Below are 24,924 nucleotides of genomic sequence, written 5' to 3'. Positions count from 1 at the left end.
ATCACTGAGGTCAGAGACACCTCTGAGATCCCCAAGTCCAACCACCCCCCCCATCCCCTCCATGCCCACTGACAGCCACCTTCAGCCCCACAGGGATGGAGCCTTCAATCCATGTGGCCCCAGCATTGCCCCCCAGCTCCTGCTCTGGTGCACACCTGCCTTCTACAACAACACACGCAGCAGAACCAGGTGTGTTTCAAACCAGCCATCACAGCAGCATCCTCCAACACAAACACACACCGTGTGGGGCTGCGACCTTTCTAGAAGCACTATTCTGGAACCAAGACTGTACCAAAAAGTGCATTTTTCCCTCCAGCTCCAGTGCTCACTCCCCTCCCGCAGTGCTGTGCAGTGCCTCCAATGAGCAGAGAGAAGAGCCTGGGAGAAATCTGCCAAGTGGGAAACCTCCATCCCTACCCAGCGCCCACCCAGCGCTTCTCCATCACAGCACACAGAGAGGACGAGGAGATCGGTGCGGTCCTGGGGTGGGCGGCAGCCCCCGCAGCGCTCAGCCCGCAGCTCCCGGAGCCGGGGTGCGTTCAGCAGAGGGCACTCACGGCCCAGGAATGCGCTCCGCAGCATCGCGATGTACGGAGGACCCAAGGAGCTCCGTAACGGGAGAGCTGGGCAGCATCACTCGCGGTGATCGCGGCTGTTAGGCGCACGCATGCAAACATAACGCACGTGGGTCGCATCGAGCGGTTCAGACGGCGTTAGCAATGAGAAGAACCTCTTTTTGTTCGTTGGCACGGAAATGTGTGGCGGCTACTGAAGTATTTCTCTCTCTCTGAGGTCTGCGCCTCTTCTGAAGCAAGGATCTGAGTGAAGGAGTCCTTTGTCAAGCAGTATTTTCCTCGGATATCAATGAAATTGTTGCCATATTTTTTTTTTCCCCCCATTTTGGCAAACAGTTTCATACCCAACACGGAGAAGCCTTGCACTAAATCCACCCTCTTTGGAACAACCGTAAGCCTGCAGCTCTATTTGTGGGCGAGTGAAGCAAGATTTCAGGCATATGAGGAATGTAAAGTGTAGATGAGTAACCTCCATGTGTGATATGCACGGCTCCAAACGCCACGAGCAGCACTGAGGGAGGAGAAATCCAACAGAGCTGAGCACCCTCACCCCCAACCAGGAGCATCCAAATAGTGCTGGTATCCTCAGGGCTGCACAGAGGGGCACGCAGAGCCCAGGACAGCAGATCTGCACCTGAGCTCACCCCTCTGAAACCCCACCGTGCTGTTACAGCAGTGGGGAGCAAAGAGCAAAGCAGAAGCTGGAGCCTCTCAACATCTAACAGCAAACATCACCCCGGCAACTGCCTGGTTCCAACAGTTTGCAGAATCACAACTTCTTGTCCTGAGTTAACTGAAAACCAAACTCTTCTCTAAGTGTTGCACTCTAGAAGAGCAAAGAACAACTCTCTCTGTAGTCTTCCTCCCAAAAGCATTTTTCTAACTCCAGGTGCACAGATTCACCAGACTGTGACATTTGATTTCACACGAAGCCCACAGCAACAGCTGTCCCTTGTTTAAGCACCGAGTGAAGAAAATCCCTCGCATGCACTCGTATTGAATCCTACTCCTTTTGGTGCCCTGAGAGATAGAAACACCCTCAGACCGAGGCTGCTCTCCTCCCTTGGCACTGCCAGGAGGTTTCCTGCGGGCACTCAGCCCCCTCCCCAGAGCTTTTTCCAAAGCTCCACAACGACCGCCTCTCCCTATGGCGCGGGATCGGCCCCACAGCACCGGGTGCCCCGCAGGGGGACCGCCTCGCTGCGCAGCCTTCAGTCACACACGGACCCCCAAGGAGCTGTGCTCCGACTTTCAGAGTGATGCATATTTGCACACCTCCCCCTCCGCCCCCCCGGGGTTCACGGCGTCCGGGCGGAGCTGCGGCACTGGGTTGAGCTGCAGGAAGAGCGAGGTCGGTTTTCTCTTCCAACGCCGAGCGGAGAAACGGGCAGAATTAAAAGGATGAACAGAGACGGACTAATAGTATGTTTGCAAGAATATTAAAGATTTGCTCTCGAGACGATCCAGGCGATGTAGTTAGCAGACAGCTCGCAAATGGGAACGATTGGAAATGATGGAATAGATCGAATTATTTAAATGAGAAAAAATAAATTCGCCCTCTCCGAGCCCCGCCGGTTGGCAACGCTTCCTCCTCCCCCGGCTCTCCGTCTCTGTCACCGCAGTCGTTCCACTCCCCCATCGCGGGGCTCGGTGGTGGCACCGAAATGAAACCCATCCCCAGCCCGAGCCCACACCCAACCGTGCTGCTGTGCGCTGCCCCGCGCCCCGAGGGGCTGCTGGGGACACAGGGGACAGTGGGGACATCCGGGGACATAAGGGACAGTGGGAATCCCGGGAGACAGAGGGGATGTGGGAATTTCTGAGAGCTCTGGGGGACACAGGGGACAGTGCGGGCCTCCAGGGACAGTGGCACCCTCAGGTGCTCTGGGAATAGAGGGAACACCATCATCCCCAGCACAGAGGGGCCTTTGAAGGCATAGGGAGAGCGAGATTCCCAGGAGCTCTGGGAACACAGGGGACAGTGGGCATCTCTACGAGCATCGGAGACACCTGGGACACCGCTCCGGGGACAAAGGGCGCCAGCATCCCCGCGACACGGGGACAGCGGGGACATAGAGGGAAAACAGCGGGGACAGCGGGGACACGGCGGGGACACTGGGGACAGCGGGACGCTGTGGGTCGGGACGCGGAGCAGCCGTCGGGGCGGGCCGTTCCCGCAACCCCCCGGGGTGAGCGTGTCGGTGCGGGTGTGAGCGCGGGTGCGTGTGTGTGAGTGTGCGTGTGTGCACGCTCCACTCCGGGGCTTTGTGAGAGCCGCGCGCATCAGTGGTAGGAGGGGACAGAGCCGCTCCTGCGGGCGCACCGACAGCCCGACTCCGCAGGTGCCGCCCGGCTCGGCACGGCTCGACACGGCACGGCTCGCTTTGGACCCGCACGGCTCGGCGAGGCTCGGTTGAGCACGGCTCGGCGCGGCTCGGCTCGGCACGACGCGCTCACTACGATGTGCCATGGGCGGCCGCTCCGGCTGAGCCCCGGGCCGCAGCCCCCCGCCCCGCTGCCCCTGGGGCCGTAGGGCCGCGGCCCCGCGCCCTGCCCGACGATGACCCAGCCGTGGCCGGCGTTCCGCGGCGTGCTCTGGGAATACTGCGCGGCTCTCCTGCTCGGAGGCTTCTGGGGACACTGCTCGCATGGGATGCCTCATGTCATCCGGATAGGTAAGCGAAGTGCGGTGCAAGGGGGGTGCGGTGCGCTGCCCCGCCCGGGGATGGGATGCGGGGAGCGGGGCTGGAACCGGCGCGTCCCTGCACGGTGCCGGGAGGGAGCCCGGAGCGGGGACACGGAGCGGTGCGGGGCTGTGCCGTGTAAGGGGGAGATGGAGACGGTGCTGGATCGGAAAGGGAATGCTGAGAACGGTACGAGGAGCGTCGCGGTGCCCGGTGCGAGAAGGGATGCTGCGCCCCGGAGAGGGGGATGCTTTGCTTTGGAAAGCGGGGTGCCGTGCCCGCGGGATAAAGGGATGCTGTGCTTTCAAAGGGGGGATGCTGTACCCCAAAGAAGGGGATGCCGTGCCCCAGAAAGAGGGAAGGCTTCGCTTCTGGAGAAGGGGATGTTGTGCTCCTGAAGGGGGGAATGATGTGCCCCGGAAAGGAGGATGCTGTGCTTCAAGAGCGGGATGATGATGTGCACCAAGAAAAAAGGGGATTCTGTGTCCCGAATAAGAGGATTTTGTGCATTGGAGAAGGGGACGCTGAACCCCGGAGAAGGGGATGCTGTGCCCCAGAGAGGGGGGCATTGTGCCGGTGCAAGGCGGTGTGGCTGTAAGCAGAGATGCGAGCCTGCTGCAGGAGGAGCGTTGTTCGGAGGAGCTTTAACCCCAGCCAGGAGCAGCCCTCGGGCACGGGGTGTTGCTGTGGGGCTGCGTAGGGCAGGCAGTGCTGGAAGCCGTGCTGAGCCCGCAGCCTGCAAGGTGCTACGGCGCTGCGGGGGGCCGGGTGGTATTCATTAAATAGCTGAGGTTCTGGGGAAAATTAATTTTTAATGATGTTACATAAAGTAATTGCACAGATAACAGCTTGGGAAAGAGGCTATGATCTTTCTTTCTCTAATTAAACTAGATGCAGAAATGTGTCGTGTAAAGAAAGTCTCTGATTCCCTGCTACATCCCATGCACTTCGCCATCAGTTCACATCCACAGGGATTTGCTGTGTGCCCATAACAGCAGTCAGGACAGGGTTACTGCCTGCATGGGAACCAGAGTCCAAGCTGGAGAAAACAGTGAAAACCAAATAGATTTGTGGATGTTTTTTTAGTGTAAAAAAAAAAAAAAAAAAAGAAAGGACTTGTTTATGCTGATGTGAATGCACAGCAACCATGGGAAAGCCAGAAAGAGAAAAATGCCAGTCCTGAAGGGCGGCTGCGTTGTGAAATATTGCCATCTCCAGAAGGGCTGCGTGAGTGCTTGGCCCTGGCACGGACTGCAGCTTGAGTCCTGCAGGGCACACACTGCTCTCCTGTGCTGCTGTGAGCCACGCAGATGTGCCCTGCGTGTGCTGCAGCACCCCGAGTTGTGATGGGAAAGGTGGATGGGAGATGCCCTGAGAGCATCAGTGCTGCTCACGGGGGTGTTTGGAGCCGGGAGCATCCCTGGGGCAGTGCTCAGCTCTGTCAGATTTTCTAGGCAGGGATCAAAGCAATCATACAAAGGGATCCAGGAGATTCCAGTAGAGAAACTGTGCCAGCCCTTTCCAAAATGCTGTGGTTGGGCTGTGGCTCTGCTCCTCCTCACCACAGGCACGGAGCAGAGCAATGCCAGCACCAAGGCTGCCCCAGGAGCAGCGCCGTGCGGGGTTCTGTGCAGCTCCATACAGACCCATAGAGCACCATGCAGTGCCATGCAGCCCCATATAGCCCCACACAGCCCTATATAGCCCCATGCAGCCCCACTGCCAGCCACAACCAGCATCTCAGCCCCTTGCTCAGCCCTCCACCACTAAAGCAGGAACAGAAGGGTCAGAAAGGAGCTGTAATGGGGCTGCAGGAAGGTCTGCATTCACCTGTGCTCTCAGCTAGAACTGGGATAATTCCGGCCTCTTTCACTGGGAAACTGCGGCTTCTCCCCCCCTGCATTCATTTGTGCAAAGCTGCTCTGGCTTTCCAGTAATTATTTTAATTATTAGGCGATGCCAAGAACTGGAGAACGCTTACATAAGTATTGTTTTAAAGCCGAAAATTAAAGCGGAGAAAACAGGTGACTTTCCAAAGCTCCCCTGTTTTCCCATGAAGCTGACAATTAAAATAAATACAGCGGGGCTTTGGTTCTTTTCGAGGAGATATCCAGGAAAGGAAAGGAAGAGCTAAAAGCGCTCCTTCTCTCACGTGTGAAATATAAATATTTAATCCACACATCTAACCATAATCTACGCAAACACACGCACAAAGAAAGCCTACCGCCGGGTTTTGTTGTTCAGAGGTAGGAGTTGGGATCTGAAGCTTTCCCCCAGCAGCTGTTTAATTATTATGCAATGATAAGTATTTGAAAATGCTGCATCAGAAAACAGCCCAGCCATGTGCACAGGGTGCTGCTGTGGCACTGGGCCGTCCCAGCTCAGGGATGGATGGCCGGAGCTGGATGTGCAGTGCTTCCATTGGAGGTGGCAGGGCTGGGCTGGTGCTGGCGTGGGGAAACAGAGCCCATCCTTGAAGCATTGTTGGGATCCACTTGGGATGGCTGTGCCAAAGGATGACCCGTTAGCAAGACGTAGTGGCTGAGATTAATAGGAGATGGTGCAAGCTGCAGCACAGGAGCGCTCGGCATGGCCCTGCTGCTGGCGTTGCTGGTGGCTGCTCCCATCTGCACCCAGCGCTGCGGGGCTGCAGCACAGCCCTGCATGGGGATGGCAGCAGCTGCAGCCCTGCAATGGCAGAGCCACCCCCGCCCCACTCCCTGCCCTCCTCCGTGTGGATACATTCCATTTTTCTCTCTGGTTTTAGAAGCAACCACCCGCACCGTTGGCTCTTGGCTCTTTTCCTGCTTTTGTGTTTTCTTATATATATATTTTTTTTCCTTGGGATGAGAGCCCTGTGGTGCAGCAGCAGCAGTGCCCAAGGGACGGGTGGGGATGGTGATGCTTTGAGAACGTGGGCTCCGTTCCTCAGAGCTGTGTGCACCCAGGGAAGGGCTGCACACCGACTGCATGCTGTGCAGAGCAGACAACCCAACGGGATCAGAATCAGTGCAGGAAAGAAAAAAAGAAAAAAAGAAAAAAAGCATTGATTATTTTATATAAATACACAGAAAACAAATTCCGTGGATAATTACCCTCCACTGTGTGATTGGCTTTTTGGAGGCTCATTACGCCCGCCTGGAATTTAATTCTGCAATCACCTTCCCACACACTGCAGGCGAAATTGCCATCAGAAATAAGGCAGCACTGGGGGGAACTGGGACCTGGGGGGCACAGAGCTCCCAGGTTCAACGCTGCACAGGGACCCCCCTAAGCTGTGTTCCTTTGGGGCTCTGCTGCTGCACGCTCCCTGCTGCCACTAAAAGGCTTTGTGATCACCCTCGTGGAGGTTTCTCCTGCAACCCCACCTGCATTTGCATGGCTGTGCAGCCACTGCTTGAGCACTGAGTGGCACAGGGAGGTGTTGTGGGTCAGGAGATGCTCTGTGCATCAGGCAGCACATCCCGGTGCTGTAAAACTGTTTGGTGGTAAATTAATTCTGAATACATTTGAATAACAATGTTACCTCTTTATGGCGGAATAGCCTAATTGTTTGATCTCAGCATCCTCATGGGAGCACGGTGCGGGAAATTAAGATCAAACCACACGAAAAGAAATAAATAAAAGGAAAGGCAGAAAAAGTAATCGACCCCACTCCATCGTGGGGAAAAAGTGTCCTGGGATGAGCGGAGCTGCACAGTGCCCAAAGTCACAGCTGTGAGTGGGACCTCAGTGGGGCAATGCACAGGTCTGTGTGCACGGAGGGGTCTGTGTGCATGGAAGGGTTTCCCTGCATCATTGCAGCTCCCACCCCCAGCTCTGCACCGTGGCTGTGCCATAGAGCTGCACGCTCGCTGCGCGTTGCAGCCAGAATTCTGCTCCACCACCAGTGGGTGCAAATCTGCCTCTACTACCTTCTGGATGCTCTTCTTGGCGAGAGCAAATGGAGGCTGATGCTAGGAAAAGATTTTCCTAGAGTTTTCGAGATGCACAGAACGATAGCAAAAGCAAAAAACTGCACGCCCTGCGGTGCTGCTGGGATGCAGCAGTTCTCCTGCCCGGCCCCGCAGCAGCAGAGGGCACTGGTTCCTCGCCATCTCCCACTGCTGGGGGTGAAGCAGCAGCTCCAGCCACCTCCTCCCCCCCAGTGCTGTTGCAACCCTGCATGGGACAGCGCTGCCCGAGGAGCTGCCACCGGAGTGCTTTGTGGGGACAAAGCTCCAACCAAACCTGGCGCTGCGCATCTGTCTGCAGCACGCCTCCTAAAGCCTCCTGATCCAACGTAAAGCATTTCTGCGCCGGTTTTGCTGCACAATCTTGATTCCCTCTTTTTGGCTAGAGGATTAATGCGATGCTGTCTAGACTGCTTTCCTCTCCCTTTGCATGTTCCGAAGGTTCTGAGGAAGGCAGAGCACACAGAGAGCACCTGAGCTCCGCAGAGGTGAAGGCTGCAAAGCGTGGGCGAAGGCAGGGGCTGCAGTGAGGGCTGTGCAGGTGCTGCTGTTGGCAGTGGGACAACGTGCCACTGAATACTGCAGCTTCCATGTCCTTAAAAAGGGGTTGGTGAGGCAGGACTGCCTCATTTCAGATGGATGTAGCATGATGGGGCTGCGCAGCACTACTCGTGTTCACTACCAATAAAAACAGACAACGTGCTTGCTTTTAGCACTCATAATAAAGCCCCAAATAGGCTCAGGTCGTTACCAAGAAGCAACAGCTCGCAGCACAGGGCTCTGCTCCCAAGGAGCAGCCCCATACAGGAAGGGGCTTCCCCTCATGTACTGCATCTGCAGGGAGCACTGAGCACCACACAGCCACGGATGAGACCATTCTGCTATGGCTGGGAGAGGAGATAACCAGCAGCACCCTGCTCTGATGCAGACATCGCTTCCCAGAGCCGTGCAAGATGCAATCCACAGCACTGCTCTGAATTTCACCATACATGCACCAAACAACTCCGGAGCCAGAAAAGCATCCCCGTTTAGGAAGTCTTTAAGCATACACATAGACCAGCCAGCACCGAGGGAACAAAACAAAGCCTTAAAATTCCAGAAGTGTGCAGATAAATTCTTGAATTTGCACTTTGCTCATTGCTGGGAAGTGGGCACCAGGGAGCCCAGTACAGGGCGAGCAACGCCGGTGTGGAGAGCATTACAAAGGAGTGTGAGGCTGATGGATTGAAATGAGCCTTCTATTCTTCACATCTGCAAACAGCAGCTTTGGGAGCATTTGCTGGTGCCACTGCAGCAGTTCAGACCATCACAGTGCTTCGGATGTCCAATAGGAAACGGGAAAAGGCTGCTGGCTGCCTCACAGGGGCCACTGGATGCTCGTTAGCTGGTAATGACAGCTGATTGTGAAGGAATCGAGGTGAGCAGGGCAGGGCGCTGAGCCCCCCAGGTGTGTGGGGACATCTGCATTCCTAAACCAACAGCACCAGTACTGCAAAACCCAAATTTCATTAAAGATGGCCACGGATGGTGAGAAACCAGCGAGAGCTGTGGGCGGCTTCACTTTAATGAATAGATGGCTGTCATCTCCTCCTTATCTCCCAGGATGAAACAGTAAATAAAATCTGGTATAACCCACAAATTTAGCTGAGTTATGACTGTCTATTGGCACTGAAGTGTTAGACTGGGTGGTTGGTTTTGCAGTGAATGCAAAGCACTCAGATGTCAGTGATTCTAACAGCAGCCATCCCGAATCCCATCCCTGCAGGTGGGTGAACACAGCTCAGGCAACACTGGCACAGCACAGGTTTGCTATGGATGAAGCAGTGGCCGCTGAGCAGAGGATCCAGAGATGGAGTGGGCAGAGATGCAGCACTGGGAGCTGCACCCAGTGCCTGGATTGCATTCTTACATCATATCATAGAACGGCTTGAGTTGGAAGGGACCTTGGAGATCATCTCATTTCAACCCCGTGACAGCCTTACGGGTGCTCTGCTCCTTGCTGTGGGTTCCAAGCTCCCTGCAGTCCCTCCCAGCTCAGGGTTCTTCAACCCTGTGACCCTGGGGTCCTCCTGGTGATACCCCATCACCCCAGGATCCCCCCCAGCTCTCCGCTCAGCTTTCCATTCACCTGCATAAGACAGATCTATAATGTTTTCTCTTTCTTTCCTAACACTTCATTCCTGGCACAGCTGGTGATTTATGGAATAATCCATTTAATACATTGAAGCGATCCATCAGTGGCGGATAATCAATCCAGCTCATGATTTTAAGTGTGCAAGAGTGTATGATGTGGACTTGTGTACATATTTTCACCCTGAATCACACCGTATCGTTGTCAGACCAAATAAAGCCTGCCTTGCCATCTTCCTTTCCCAGTGACTTTTGTTTATGGTGTGTAAAAGAAAATCACAGCATTATATTACACCTTGTAAGTTTTACGGTGCTTGAGAGGTTTATGCAGTATGAATGTAAAGGGCAATGCAATAATGCAAAGGGCAGTGAGACATTTTTAAGCGCAGAAGGATACACAAGGAGCTGCAGAGATAAATCTGGGTGGATAATCATCCCAAAGTGTCTCTCCTATTTATGAGATAAAAAGACATTCGCTGCAAATCATGCTCTGGGTCATTCCTGCCCCGTTCTCTGGCTCTGCTTTGCATTACGGGCAGCTCAATTGTTCCTAATGGTGTTCCTGCCCTGGCACACATCCCAGCTGTGCTGTGCCTGTGCTGCCTCACCCTGAAGGATGCTGCAGCTCCCAGTGCTGACGGGGCACGTCGGGTTTGCCCAGCTCAAGGACTTGCTTACAAGGACCTCTTTGTTGCCCTCTGTGAATCAGAAAGGGTTCATCCAGAGAATGAACCGTGGGAAGAAGCAGAAGGAATCCCAATTAGCCAGAATGCTGCTCACAGATATGAGGGGTGAGCTGGGTGCTGGGTGCTGGGAGCCTGCTATGAGCTGAGCTGGGTGCAGAGCTGCACACAGGAGCAGCTCCAGGCACTCAAGCAGCGATCTGTGCTGGGACAAACCCCACGGCACGGCACTGCTGTTAGGATTTTTAAACAGTGAATAGTGAAACTTGCTCAGATTTGAGTGCTCAGAATGCAGCATTCATAACTGCAAGCAGAGCTGAAGACAAAATGCCATCAGAAGCTCATTTGCTTTGTGAGCTCCGGAGGACAGAAGTGCTGTGACCCCTCTGGGTCTGATCCACCTCCATGCGCAGCGCTGCTACAGCTCTGGAACAGGGACCCGTAAAAAGGAACTTCTTCATTTAAATTTCTGGTCTATAAATTCTTTAAGATTTGCTCTTCATTTATGGGGAAAGAAAACCATTTTCTTCCCCACTTTACGCACTTTCCTTCTTAGGAATTTTTATTTCTGCAAGATCAGTTTTTGTCGCCTTTACTTTGAAGAAATTCTAAGTGAGTCCTTGGGCACTCAGCTCCGGGGTTTGGCTCATGGTGTTTGAATGGAAATGGGCTTTTACATTTCTTTTCCTATTCACCTGCTTCGCAGGGAAAGCGCTGCCCACAAAGCGTGCTGCATCATCTTGGATGGAGCTGCCATCATTTCAGACTCACACAGAGCCCACCTTTGCAACAGCATCACCTTCAATTAGGGCAGAAGTTATAAGTAAAAAGATCAGATAGAAACAATCCTCTGCTCTTCTACCTGCAGCCCTGGTGATGTGTTTTAACAGACAGGAGTAGTTCTGCACATACACCCATCTGCTGTAAACTCATCAGTAACAACAGCTATCTTCCACTGGCTTCATTTCTTCATACATTTACACAGCAGCAGTGATTTGAGGAAAATCAGGAAATATTTCCCCTTCTGCAGCACGACTTTATATCTCAAGTGTGGCCATTTGAGTTGTTGGATCCATCTCTTCCAATTAGGAGGAGAGCAGTGGCATGCTAAAATCTGCAACCCAACCTGATTCGTATGCCATTATCGTTACATTACGAACCTGCATTTAATTTTCACACTTTTTGGAGGCGATTCTGACCTGATTAACTTCCACTCCCTTTTTTTCTCTCCCTGTTCCAGCCCGGATCCAAAACCCCCTGCCCACCCCCAACTCCCATTCATGCAAAGCTCCCACCACTGGTTGGGACCCCACACTGCTGCATGCTTTTAGCCCTGCTGTTGGAATTTCTGCTTATGCCAACGGTGAGAAACAAAGTGCTCAGTCTGTGCCTTTATTTCCCACAGATCCAGCCCCTATGGGTGACACAGCACAGCCCAGCTCTGAGTTTTGGGGGGATGATTCCCCAGTGCACACAACCACATCGCCCAGCAGTGGGTCTAGGCTGCATCCCTGAGGTCACTCAGTGTGCTCACATATCAATTTGTGCCTTGTGGGTTCGTGGGAAAACCTATTTTGCTATGAAATATGGAAGTTTATGCCAACAGGACCATAATTCGTAAATCGTTCTGACAGCTGCAGTTTGAGAGAAAGCACAGAGAAACTGGAGCAATAAACCTCGCCATTGAGGGAGCGGACCTGGGAGTCCTGCAAAGAATTCTTATCCCAGGTTTATTTATGATCACTGCAAAATTTTTGCATTTTACTGCTAGAAAATTACTTGTAAACCCAGCAGGGAACGAAGGATTTTTCCTGTGTGAGCGTGATACTTCAGTCTGATTTTTGTATCTACATTTCTGTGACCAGTTTCACCATCGCTTTTGATTTATAGCAACAGTAATTATTTCTAAATAGTCAGGATGTTCTGGGGTTAACCACTGATTTCAGTCGGCAGAATGGAGGCTCTGACAGTGATGGATTTCAAAGGGGATTGGCTGGCGGTGCGCTGCCGTTTTTCCTCTGGATTGCTTTAATGGTGCTAACGGCCTCTAATGGGGAGCACAGATTATTTATGTTCTTCAGTAGGTCCTCATTAATTTCACAGTGTACTTGGTTGGAGATTCCCAATTTCTTGGTTTCTTAATTAGCTCTTCAGGTTCAACAGTGCAGAGCAGTGGAAACGAATTCTGGAAGTACAATGCATTCCGAGTTCCGCTCAGAAGTAAGGTGCTGCAAAGACTCCTTGTGCTCTGAGCACCTCATCTGCTCAGAGCAACAACCCCGAGAGCAGGGATGGATGCAGGATCAGCAACATGCATGGTGGCACCTCCCAGACTGACCCTCCTGGCACAGATGGGCATCCACCCATCAGGGCATACAAAGCCATGAGGATTCCCTCCCCTGTGTTGGACTCTTAGGGGTCACTGACTCCAAGGAGAAGGGCAGGAGGATGGGTGGTGGCAGCTCTGGGGCCAATCCTGTTTCCAAAGTGTGCTCCCAGCACCATGCATGCATCCAGCAGGGCAGCACCCATCCACTGCTTCGCAGGAGAACTCCTCATAGCAGCACCACAGTGCAGAAAGCTGTATGAGGCTCAATCTTAACAGGAAGGTGAAGCCAGTCCTGAGTTACCCATCACTGTGGTTACTGGGCTGGCTGCACCTGCTGGTTCTGGTGTGCTGCTCCAAACCTTTCTGGTGGAGGCAGGGGGGCCAAGCAGCCCTGTTGCATGTCCTTCCCTTCTGCAGCGCCCCGGATATGAGCAACAGCCACCAGAACGTTCATCAGACATTACAGTGTCAGCCACACGACTAACTGCATTTGGGATTGTAACGCAATTTGTTAGAGCTGCGTTTCCTTTACAGACCTTCAAAGCCTTATTTTTAGACAAGTATTTTTTGATCTTTCACTGGCTCCCGTTCTGCCCCGTATCAGACTCCCCACCTGGCTTTGAACAAATGACTTTGCTCTTCCGTGCTTCGATTCTGTACTTGCCAAACAGGGCTAAGCCCACCCCATGCTGCTCTGGGCTGCAGTAATGGGGAGGGCTTTAAAGCGTGGGCATGGGAATGGAAAGAGCTGGGAGAGACACTGATGGTGGTCTGAGGCAGAGCAAAGAGGCAGAGCAGGCACAGCCCTACTGAACAGCACAGGCTGCAGCCTGGGACTCTCTCATTTGATTTGTTTTGGGGGAAAAAAAGCACGTATCCTAAACACGCTCGACTGCTCATTTATTTTTAAAGTCATTTATTGAAATGTAACAACTGTTTAGTCAACATGGGACTGGAAAGCCTGAAAACATACTCTTAATAATCCCTTGGTATTTAACTGACGTACAATAGTCTGAGCTATTACGTCCCAATTATACAGCCCAATATTACAGCCTGCTTGAGACGTGTAATTAGCAAGGAGAAGGCTCTGGTGCCCAGCTCCTGCTTGGGTCCATGCAGTGCTCAGCCCTGGTCATGGGCACAGGGAGAGCCCTGGGCATGGCTGCTCCCATCGAAGGACTGCTCTGCCTCTCAGAAATAGGAAAATCCCGAGCCCTGTAATGTCTGAAAGAGGAAGTGTGCTTTGCACGCAGCTTTGTGTGTCACAATGTGACGTTAATTCCTATAAGTGACTTTTTGTGTTTGTTTTTAATTATCATCCGGAGACTCAACATTAAGCTGTCTGGTGGTGTTCAAGACCAGGTCGGAAGGGGCCTTGGGCAGCCTGCAGGTTGGTGGTCCTGCCTGTGGCAGGGGGTTGGAACTTGGTGATCCTTGGGGTCTCTTCCCAAGACATTCCATGATTCTATGAAATCTGGGGACTGCTTCAAGGATGGAGTGTATTTGTCTGTTCCAGTGCTTACATACAGCTCCTAATTGTGGGGCTGATGACTCTGCAGGTTCCCAAATTGTGTCCGTCTCACCTGGAGGTAGAGATCAGTGCTCTGGGTACGGGGAGAGGAGAAGTTCCAAATTGAAAGGGGAACTGCAACATCCACTCCTTTGCTGTTCCAACCCCTCTAAAATAATGTTTGGACTTCATGTATTGCTAATTACATACACTGCTGTTCTGTGCTACTTAATGCCAGCCAGTGATGGATGGTCTATAATCTTATATAAGAGAGAGCACATTTGTTTTCTAAGGGTAACTGCACACAATCTGTTATTGTATAACGCTGAATACTTTGCGGGTTGGTGCCTTTCAGCACTGAGCATACAGCCAGGCCTCCCTGACAATAACCCCCATTAATCAAAGCCTCCCTGGGCTGCAGCACTGAGGACCACAACGTCTTCTTTGCATGTCTAAGCCGGCCGGGATCTCGTTCCGCAAAAACCTCCCACCGTTTTTCCCTGCTTTTATTTTGCTTTATTTGCTTTAAATGGGAAAGCACCCTCCCGGTGCTGCTCTCATCATTTCAGTCGTGGCTCCAATTTGTCAGCGTTTCCACTGCTTTTAAATGAGCAGCTTGAAGGGGTGGGGACAGCTGCAACTCGCTGGGAGAACTTCACTAAGAGAGGGTTTGGCTTCTTTGGTTTGCACAAGAGCTGCTGCGTGCCCAAAGCTTGAATCAGTGCAGCCCCTTGTCCAGATCCTGAGATGGATTTGGGGAGAGGTGTTCTGAAGGCACTGAGGAGATGGAGAGGTGTAGGTGAAGGTTGCACTGAGCTGTGCTGCACTGAGGATGGATTCCTGCAGGAATGTAACTTCTGCTGCTTCAGCTCGAGGATCCGTTGCTGCACTTTGATACGGCTCAAACTCACAGCTGCTCTAAGCAGGTGGAAATAGGGCTAGCCCATCTCCCTAGGAGAGATGGATGCTGTGGCCAGGTGGGGGTCTTTCACTGCTCATAGGTAGCAGCTATAGGATGAGAGGTAATGGCCTCAGCTTGCTCCAGGTGAGGGCCAGGTTGGGTATTTCAGGAGCAATTTCTCCTCAGGAGAGCAGTGATGCTCTGGCACAGGCTGTGGGTAGCAGTGACCTCGTGCCATTGTACCAGCATCATTTCAGCTCCGGCTGCTCAACGCTGCTTAGGAGGAGCAGTGCCTTCCTTCCCTGTGCCCCCACGGCTCTCCCAGGTTTCACCACTGAAAGTTTTTGGGTGTCCTCTTCTTTTTTTTTTCATTTTTTTTTTTGCACGGTACGTTTCAAATGCTTCATTGTCAAACTGCTTAAAAGCCCTTATTTATAAAATGTGTGCGTCTCTTTCAGCTTAACTGAAAAGGCATTAAAATAACTGCAGCTGTGGAAAGAATAATTACAGCGAGTTTTGTCAAGGACTCTCTTGTCTGATGTTGCCATCTGTGACATGGTGAATGCAAAGATCATTTTAAACATAGGCAGTTAATGTAGAGAATAATTTGGGAGCTTTCGATATTTATGGTAAATTATTTAACTTTACAGTTTGGTTTTATGGCCTCATTGTTCCTCGTAGGTTGGATCTCTGCTCTCTGTGTGGTTCTGCACTTTGATTTTCACTTTGCAATGGAAAAGTAAACTGCTGCAGAAGTAACACTTTGCACCTTGCAGAAGGGGATGTGGCACTAATCAGATTATTTTCATGCTCTCCACCACCATCCTTGATGCTTTTGAAAGGATCTTTGGAGAGGAATGTTGTTATTGACCACAGGTGTTAATAGGCAGCCCTTCAAGCATGGGCAGCGCCGGAGGCTTTGTGAACACCGTGATTTCACATCCATTTTCTCCATCTCTTAGCATTTTGTTTTTAAGGCTCACACTATGAGGATATTGCTGCATTATGTCCTCCACCAGCTCCCTAACTGCCAAATTAAGAGCAGTGAATAACTGAATGCCAGAAAGAAGAGGGGAACTCGGCTTCCCCCAGAGCTCTTGGCTTCCCCAGGGCCGCAGCTCCTGTTGGGTGAACATCACAGCAGAACTCAGACCGTGGTTCTGACAGCTGAAATTGCATCCGTCCCCCTTTGGAATAGGCACGATATCAAAGGGAAGGGAGGAGGAGGATCTCCTCCTTGCTCTGACAGCCCCTTCCTGGCCGCTGCCCATGGCTGTGCCCGCTTCAGCTGCTCAACATCTGGCCGTGCCCATGAGCTGCAGTGCATCGCCACAGCCAGCAGGCAGTCTGAGGGCACGAGAAGCAATGTGTGGAGAGTGGCATTGGCACAACCCTGCAAGTTTGGCACTGCTGGGTACTCACAGTATTTCCCTTGCTTGGCACCCCCCCCGTGCACACAGGACATTGCCCTTTGCCAGGTGGGAGCCTCCCTGGGTACGTCCATGCTGCAGACAGCAGTTCTTTGGTGGACACACAAAAAAGCCAGGAGCCAGCAGTTGTTCCTCAGCTCAAAGGGCTCTTCTCTGCACCCTCCCACCTTTTGTATATATGGAAGAAAGTCATGGAGCACTTGCTCTGCATTGGATGGAGGTGGGCAGTGCAGGAGTGGGGTGAGTGGGGCCGGGTGGTGCCAATGGGGTGGAAACATCCCCAGCTCCACACTGACATCGGTTCCCATCTCGTAGGGCAAAGACACCATCAGCTGTTGGTAACACAATGCTGCTTAAAGATGTGTCGGATGGGGAAAGCCCTCCTCTGAAGACCATAGAAGCCTGTGCCAGCAGCGTGTGCTCCTTTTGTCCATACGTTCCCTTGCTGTGCACATAAAAGCACAGATGGCCGAGCCCTGCAGGCGGGCATGCAGCTGGGAGGACACGTGTGTGTGTGCATGTGAATGCACACTTGTCTGAGGGAGTGGGGGCACGCACAGCTCTGTGATGTTGGTACGTCTCAAGGAGGAAGTGACACAATTCCAGGCTTTGCCATTGACACAGGCACTGACTTTTCTTGGTACAACTACAGCATGAAGGTGTGTACAGAGGTATTTGTGCACAGGGCAGCCCGAAAACATCCAACACTGTAAAGCTCACCCACCAAGGCCTTGGTGATGTTGGTTTCCCTTGGGTCCGAAGACCAGACAGTAAGAGCAACTCCTCACTCTCCCATTCCCATCACTGGCTCTGCTTTTGGGTCTGCCAACAGACACACTGATCTGAAATACTTCCACATTCTCTGAATGCAACCCTGTAGCTGAAAACAAGAGGAAATGGAGCAAGCCATTGGGATCAAGGCAGCTCTGAGATAGGCACTGAAATGCCATGGGGCCAAAGCGCCCTGCACGACGTCCGTCCAAACGCAGTGGATGGCAATGGGAGATGGGCCCAGGGGCTGCACACACTCAGTGCCAGCAGTCCTTGCACTCTTTGGCTTCTTTTCCCCAGGCCACCATCCTCGTTAACTCAAATTAACGTTCGTACTGCCAGATCTATTGGGACGTGCCTCCCAGACTCACAGACATTTCTGTTATGGTCAGGATTAATCACAAGGGATAATTAGAGTATTAAATGAAATAATTAGAACGTTATGACTCTAATAACCAAATTCATGGGTATCAGCTCCTGAGAGAAGGCAAATACTGCACAAGTTCTGATGGATGCCTCCAGCTGAACTTATTTCTCTTTGCATTTTCAATTCCAGCACTCCCAAACGTTGGCCACTGCTGCACGAATTTCACCATGGGGCTGGGGGGGCTGCAAGAAGCACTGATGGAGCAGCAATGCTTTGCAGCACCAATGCGTGTGGGCTCCTGCCTACGTTCTGTGTATGCCAAGGAAGAAATGAATGCACAGAAGTATTATGCAATTGCAAATATGGAAAATCATGCATTCTGTGAGCCCACATAGCAGTGCATGCAGCGCTGCAGTTGCTGCTGCAGCTGTCAGCATCTCAGACACGGGAATGCAGAGCTCCCAGTATGCGCTGGGCCTTAAAATGCAACAGTTTACAGCACAGAATGAGCATTTTCATCACCTCAAGAAGTGTGAAGTGCTGGCAGTGGGCACGCAGAGCTCTGTGCCACACACACTGAGCTGTTCCCGTGCAGCCCCCAGCTCTGCACTCCATCCCCTGCACAGAGAACACATCGCAGCACTTTGGGTCCTGAATTCCTTCACAATAAGCAGCGATAAGAAAAATTCTGCGTCATTCCAACAAAGCAGTCAAAATCCAGTTGCAAATGCTGTGCTGTTTATTGATAGCTCCATAATACAGGCGAGCTAGGTTGCCAGACAGCTGCATTTCCTGGCATTTAAAAAGAATTCACTGTAATGTATTGTAATACATTAGCATAATAATTGGTAAGCATTCGCAGATGAATAGTTTACTGACTGATAGATTTTGTACAGAAACTGTGAAGGTTACATGGAGGGTGAAAACATTTCACTGTGTCAATGAACATACTTAATTTTTCTGGAAGTGCTATTTAAATTGTGCAGCGCTGGGGCATTAGCATAACAAAGACATAATGCATGAGGCTGTGCTGTAATGGGGAACGCTGCCCTGCAGTCCCTTTGCTGGGTGACCCATGAAGGAAGGGGTTGGAGCTGCTCTACTGGTGCAGGGATGGCTGCTCCCTGTGTGTGCTCACTGGGAGGGTGGGAAGCTCACAGTGAGCGTGTGGGATTTGGTGGACCAGAAGTGATGCAGATGAAGCTTTTCCATACGTTTTCTGTATTTAACATAGAATCAGAGATTTGTGTTGGAAGGGACCCTTAGAGGCTGCTTGAGGACCCATATCCTGCAATGCAAAGACACCCTCAGTTCCATCAGTGCTCAGAGCCCCATTCCCTGAGCTGGGGGGCACCAACCCTTCTCAGTGCCACCTGTGCCTCATTGCCCTCATTGTAAACAGCTTCTCCCTCACATCCAGTCCAAATCTCCAGTCTATATCCAGTCTACATCAAGCATGTCTACGTTTTACCAGACTTTCATCACAGCTCATCACACAAAGTCACCTCCACCTGGCAAGGTTTGGCTTGCTGCTTTGCATTTGCTCCTAATGACACTCTGGATCTTCTGCATTGCTGAGCACCAACAGCCCTCACTGTGTCCCTGATGTCACTGAGCCCCCGTCCTTCTTGGTCTGAAGCAGAACACCAACTTAGCCATTATCTCAAAGGAAGCAGAGAAGTGGATTGAAAGGGACAGAGCTGAATCTTTTGGGCAGAAAGCTTTTTATGAAAGCATTTCGAGCCAGATTCTTGCTTGCCATTATGTATGTTAATTCCACTGTCGTTTGGAATAAATTGGGGAAAACAGATGTGAGGAGGAATGCGATGTTCCTGCAAATGAGGAGACAAAGCTTTCATCTCCACTGTGACCAAATGGAGAAGATCAGAGGGACGTGGAGGCTTTGCTGGTGGAGGGATCCCCAGTCGCTGTAGCACATGGCCGACATTCATCTCCACATCAGGAATGTGTTTTAAAAATAAATCAAAGGAGCTTTTTGCCCGAGTGGCAAACCAAAAATACTTCCTTTCAGTGCAATTATGTGACCCGTGGTTTCAACCATAAATGTGCACATTTTACACTTTCCAAGCTTTCATCTGAACAGCAAACTCTGGGGTTCAGTGCATCTCTTCTAGGAGTGATGGAAGGATGAATCAAATCTCATTTGTGGAGCTCTTTAATCTTGGATGGTATCTGTGCTTTTGCTTTTCAGAAGGTTCCTATGCACAGAGAGGAGAGGTCCAACCAGCTTTGTGCCTCCCTTTACATCTGGTAACACATCTTCCTATGGCTTTTTCAACCAGAGTAACATGATGCAGGGTGGACACTGCAGATTAAGAAAAGCTTCCCAAAAGTAAAAGCATTTCATTGCCAGAAGGGATGCTTCAGTTAAGAACGGATCTCCTGAGGACTGTGGGTAAAGAAATCCACTGATGGGGGTCCCCACAGACAGACAGAGCTCTTCCTGTTGCATCCTCACCAGAAGATGAGTCAACACAGCTCCAGCTCCTGTGATTTCAGCCCTTTTCAGCCCTTTGGGGATAACCTCACACTTGCTGCTGCTGGCTGTACACAAACGTGACCCGCCTGGCTCTCCTCATCTAATTGGTAACAAGGAAATTGAAATGCAATTTATGGTAACAGATTTCTTCCTGCTTTACAGTTGCAACGTGTTTCATTAACGCTTCCACAGCAATTTGCACTATTAGGAAGACATTTGCTTCCCATGAGAAGAGAGAAAATTGAACAATACGGAGCTTAATTATGGGGTCAGTGTGACACGTGTGGGTCCTGCTGCCGTGCTGAGGGCTCCTGGCAGGGAAAGCTGCATGGAAAGCTGCAGGAATTGCTGCAGGAATTGCATTGCTGCTTCCTTGCAGTGTCCCTGTGCTCGCCAGGAGCTGAGGAGCAGAGTGAGCCCAGGGCTCAGCAGGACCACCTTCACAGCCCTGCTGTTTTCAGGAAGGTTTTGATCATATAGATGCGTTTATCTTCACCAGAAGAATCACACAAACTCTTTACTCTGTTTTGAAGAGTGATAGTGATAAAACTGGCTGGTTTTAGGCACTGGACAGACTGTAGATCCACCGACCAAGAAGATGCACTGATTCCTAAAAGGTTATCTTCAAAAGGAGGGCTTTGTCAGCACAGCACATAGACCTGCTCCTCTGCTCAGAGGTAGATCTCTCCTGAGCTGGAACAGCCCCATACAGAGCTCAGTACACCTCCCTAGCACCACATCTATGGTACCTCAGGACATGCTTTAGTGGCGGGCTCACTGTGTTAGGCTGAGAATTGCACCTGATGATCCTAAGGTCTTTTCCAACCTAAAAAACACCGTGGTTCTGCAATATACCTAAGTCTACTTCATCCTACAGCCTGTATGTTAAGAGCACCAAGGAGGGGCATCCCGTGGTGAGATGCTCTGTGAACCCAACATCATCAGTACTCCTAAAAACAGCTCTTTGCAAGGGCATGAAGTCAGCTCAGCACAAGGACTGCGGTACCCAGAGGGCTGAGGCACCAGGAGAAGCCCCAAATCCACCCTAAGCAACCCCACAGCGAGCAGCCACCAAAGCCAAAGGAACAGCAGAAGGACCTGTGCAGAGCAGCTCTGCTAATGCAGCTCTGCTGCCCTCCTGCAGCCCGGGCTCCTGCAACTTGAAAGGGAACAGCACCACAAAGCACCAAACATTCATTAATTTTTACTTCTGCTGCTTTAAAACATATCTATTATTTATTTCTGCTCAGATATATTTGATAATTAGCACGAAGGAGAAATTGAGCAGCAGATGGGGACATTCCTGGGGAAAATCTCAGTGCTGAATATTTCATAAAGTGCAAATGTAACTTTCAGCCCTTTGCTTTACACTGAGCACGGTTTTGCAGACAATCGGCGAAGCTGCAAATTAAAAGCAAAAAAAAAATTGCTATTTGCCTAACAAATAAAGTGTGCTTTATTAAAAACATCAGTCGTTAAGTAGTCCCGAGGACTACGTGGAGATTCGCTTGAATGCTTGAAGCCAGATGGTGGTGCCTTTCCTGATGGTCTCCATAGGAGCACCGGTGGCTTTGGAGCCCTGCAGCAGCCCTGTGCCAACCCAAAGCAGGGGCTGCAGCCACCTCTTGTGGGGAAAAGCCCACAATTACAGCATCACCTCGAGCCTGTGCTGAGCAGCATCCTCACAGCACCTCCAGAGCCTTCATAGTATTGCCCTGGGGATGTCCTGCAGCAGTGCAGTGCTGCCATAAAGCAGTGCCCCAGCATTAGGTGTTCCACGTGCGCAACGCTGCCCCATCTAAACAGGGCAATAAATGCCCCTTGGGTACGAGCAGAGAGTATTTCATTGCAAAAGTGAAAAACACTAATGGGGGGCAGTGCTATCTCAGCTTGCTGCATAAGCAGCTACACCAAGCAGTGTGCCAGCATATCGTTTGGAACAGAGATTAATAATTCCTGCACTGAGTGGCGGTACCGCCTGATTTATGGCAGGGATGGTATTATGGTCCCAGACTTTATTGTCCTCTAAATTATACTGCAGTCTATACAGGAGGCAGACAGGGATCTAAATCAAGGATTATTGCCTGTAAATTTGGAAACAAATAGTAGTTTTCCTCCCTCTAAATCACGGGGTTTGTGGCTTTTATAAGGTGAGCATTACGACTGTTCTGTGGCCACGGTGCTTGTTTCCTCCTGGCTTTTTCCACCCCAGAACCCTGCTCCCATTCCTGCTCCCAGCCCTGCTCTCATTCCTTTTCCCGTTCCTTTTCCCATTCCTGCTTCCATTCCTGCTGCTTCTGCAGGGTCTGTGACTTTTCTGCTGTCTCTGTGCAGTCCACTTTGCAGCAGTAATTGAAAAGGAGATAAGAGGAGATGTCGCTGCCAGCCCTGCTCACCCTGCTCTGCTTGCAGTGCATTTGCAGGCGCCCGCATTCTGTTTGTGTGTTGTCATCTCATGCCTGAATGCCTGGACCCAGCTCCTTCATTCCTGCCCTGCACTGTGTGCCACTTGATGTGCTCTCAGCCTTCCCAGTGGTTCTCCACTTTGATGGCACCACGCAGCGATGGCAGCACAGAGCTGACAGTCCCTGTGGGTCTGCTTCCAGCCTGGTATTCTGTGATTCTATAGAACAGGAGGTACAGGGATTGCTGGTACCTGTGGATTGCTGGTCAGGGTGGGGAAGAAGCAAGGGCAGGATCCTGCACCCACTGCTCCCAGCTCCATCCCTCCCCAGGAGGCTGCAGGCACCAACCTGCACTGTGTGCTGCCTTTTAACCACGGCCATAGTGCTGCCTCACGGTGCTGTCCTCCACTCAGTGTAGTTCAACACAAAGGTCTACGTGTGAACAGATACCAGAAATGGCACAATCACATGCACACCTTATTGTTGAGCACAGTTCACACGCAGCAAGGAACGACCTGATCTGGAACAGCATGCTAAATCCCAGCGCAGCACCTCCTCTCCTCATTCCTTAAGAGTACAGTGCCCTCGCAGCACAAACAGCCACAACACTTCAGCACTCAGAGCTCCTCATAGCCCTCCCAGCATCCATCGTTCCTCCTGCTCTTTGCAGTTCTGCTTTGTGCTGAAGTGGGGATCTGCACTCCAGAGATGCAAAAGAGGTGTAAAGTGCCACTTGGCAGAGGTATCTGCAGTGCCCTCACGCGAGGAATGGCTTTGGGAAGAGCTCCAGCCTTGCAGCACTGCCCTGTGCCCCTGCAGACCCCCCCCCCAGTGCTTTGCTCTGGCTCTGAGCACTGACCCAGATGCAATCCAGGCCCACACCAGGTGACGGAGCTGAGCTTCAAGCCCTGCTCCTCGAGTGGCCCATGCTTCTTTCTGGTAGCTTTTTTTTCCCTTCTTTTGTGATTAATAAAAAGCAGTGAAAGTGCTCCAGCAGGGCACCAGCACCGACGTCACCGTTGTGAGAGCCACTTCCCTCTGGCTCCTATTTTTAACCAACCTCCCGGCGTCCCCACTGCCCACACACTGCTGAGAGCTCTCCAAAGCTTAACAGCTTTGACATTTTCCTTTCTGTTTTCCTTCAAATCCATAACATCACCCGACTGAGCACTACAGCCTGTTTGCATCCTACTGCCTGCACGTACACATCCCCAGCCCTAAGGCATCAGTGAGCACCGAGCTTCTATGGATGGCTGCAGATGAGCCCAACCCCAGGCAGCCTCCCCATACCCACTGACCATGTCCCCAGGTGCCACATCCCTGTAGTTCTGAACGCCTGCAGGGACGGTGACCCATCACTCCTGGGGCAGCTCATGCATCACAGCTCTTTTGGAGAAGAAAGTGTTCCCAAATCCTGACCAAAGATCTCAAAGACGTTCGGAGGGTTCATTCTTTGTGCTTCCCATCTCATGCACACCCACCCTTCTCATGTCTGCTCGGCGCAGTGTGCACAGAGCAGGGCTGGCATTACCACAACCACACTTAGTTCTTCCCCTACTCTGGAGCCCAAAGCTCTATGGGGTTCAAAGGCCCCCAGCAGCATGCTATCATCTCTGGGTAGAAGATTACAGCCAGTACCGAAAATTGCACAAAATGCCTTCCCAATGACGGAGATTGCAGGGAGCCTGGGAAAATTACCTTTTTCATTACGGCTTAAAAACACCGCAATCTCAGCCTGTGCCTGAGATTCCAGGAACTGCTGCGCTGCTCAGAACAGAGAGAGCAGGAAAATGGAGCCAGGTGTGCTGGGACCCCGTGACCGCTCCTCTTAAATCCCTGCGCCGTGGCTGCTGCTGAGCTTCCTGCAGCACACAGACAGCAGGGAGAGCTGCATGAGGAGCTGTGCATGGGGTTTGTGGGCTGCCCAGGCTCCGTTCTTGTCTGGGTAGGAGTAAAGCTGCCCAGCAGCAGGTGGCAGAGCCTGGAGCTCCAAAAGCAAGATGCCTTTTGCCCAAAATCTTTGGGAAGATGTAGAAGGCGAACGGTGCAAGAAATGTGGGGGTTCTGAGAATTTACTCGGCTATGGAAATACATTTTCTTTGGCAAATCAGAGAAGGAAGGCAGCTTTGGCCCGCAGCCCATCCCGCTTTATTGCTGAACCGAAGCCAGTAATAAAATTAAAGAAATAGAGAAAAAAAATTCAGCACCAAAAGCATAAAGAAATGGGGGAAAAAAAAAATGGAATCGGTAACAATAAAGATAAATCAGAAGTTTGGCAAAGTAGAAAATGCGTGTGAAATGCTGAATAGATCTTGGTAAAATGCTCATGGTCAGCAAGGCAGGTGGGAATAGGTGACATCCCAGCACGAGCCAATCCATCAGTGGGACAGCATGAAGCATGAGATGAACGCGGGGCAGCTGCAAACTGCAGAAGCAATATGCAGAATAGAACGTATTTTCTTCACATGAAAAACCATGTGCCATCCCTGCTAACTGGGGATAAAACACAGCTCAGCATGTTTTAAAGCACTCCGTGCTGCTGCTGTAAAAAGGTGTTTGGATGCAATGCGCCGGTGTGGCACAGCAGCTCTGCTTCCTATTGCTGCTTCATCCATATTTCCTCTGCCTGGATCAATTTCTTCCCTCATATTTATCAGGCAGCGAATCTTATTTCTTGAAGCAGTAT

The 24,924-nt window shown here is 51.5% G+C and overlaps 1 protein-coding gene across 1 annotated transcript in view; it reads left to right on the top strand.

Annotated features, from left to right (window-relative positions):
- Nucleotides 1–3,135: 3,135 nt before the first annotated feature.
- The window catches only part of GRIK3 (glutamate ionotropic receptor kainate type subunit 3), a 69,220-nt gene continuing 47,431 nt past the window's right edge, over nucleotides 3,136–24,924 (top strand). The window contains exon 1 of the mRNA XM_042885019.1: nucleotides 3,136–3,250. Coding sequence (XP_042740953.1) covers nucleotides 3,136–3,250 — 115 coding nt within the window. The remainder of the gene's footprint in view (nucleotides 3,251–24,924) is intronic.

The sequence above is a fragment of the Lagopus leucura genome, unplaced genomic scaffold (genome assembly GCF_019238085.1).
Source record: "Lagopus leucura isolate 7727_CA_CO unplaced genomic scaffold, USGS_WTPT01 Super-Scaffold_100048, whole genome shotgun sequence".
In the NCBI taxonomy this organism is placed as follows: Eukaryota; Metazoa; Chordata; class Aves; order Galliformes; family Phasianidae; genus Lagopus; species Lagopus leucura.
The sequence above is the reverse complement of the archived record's forward strand: the minus strand, read 5'-3'. Positions and strand labels throughout refer to the sequence as shown.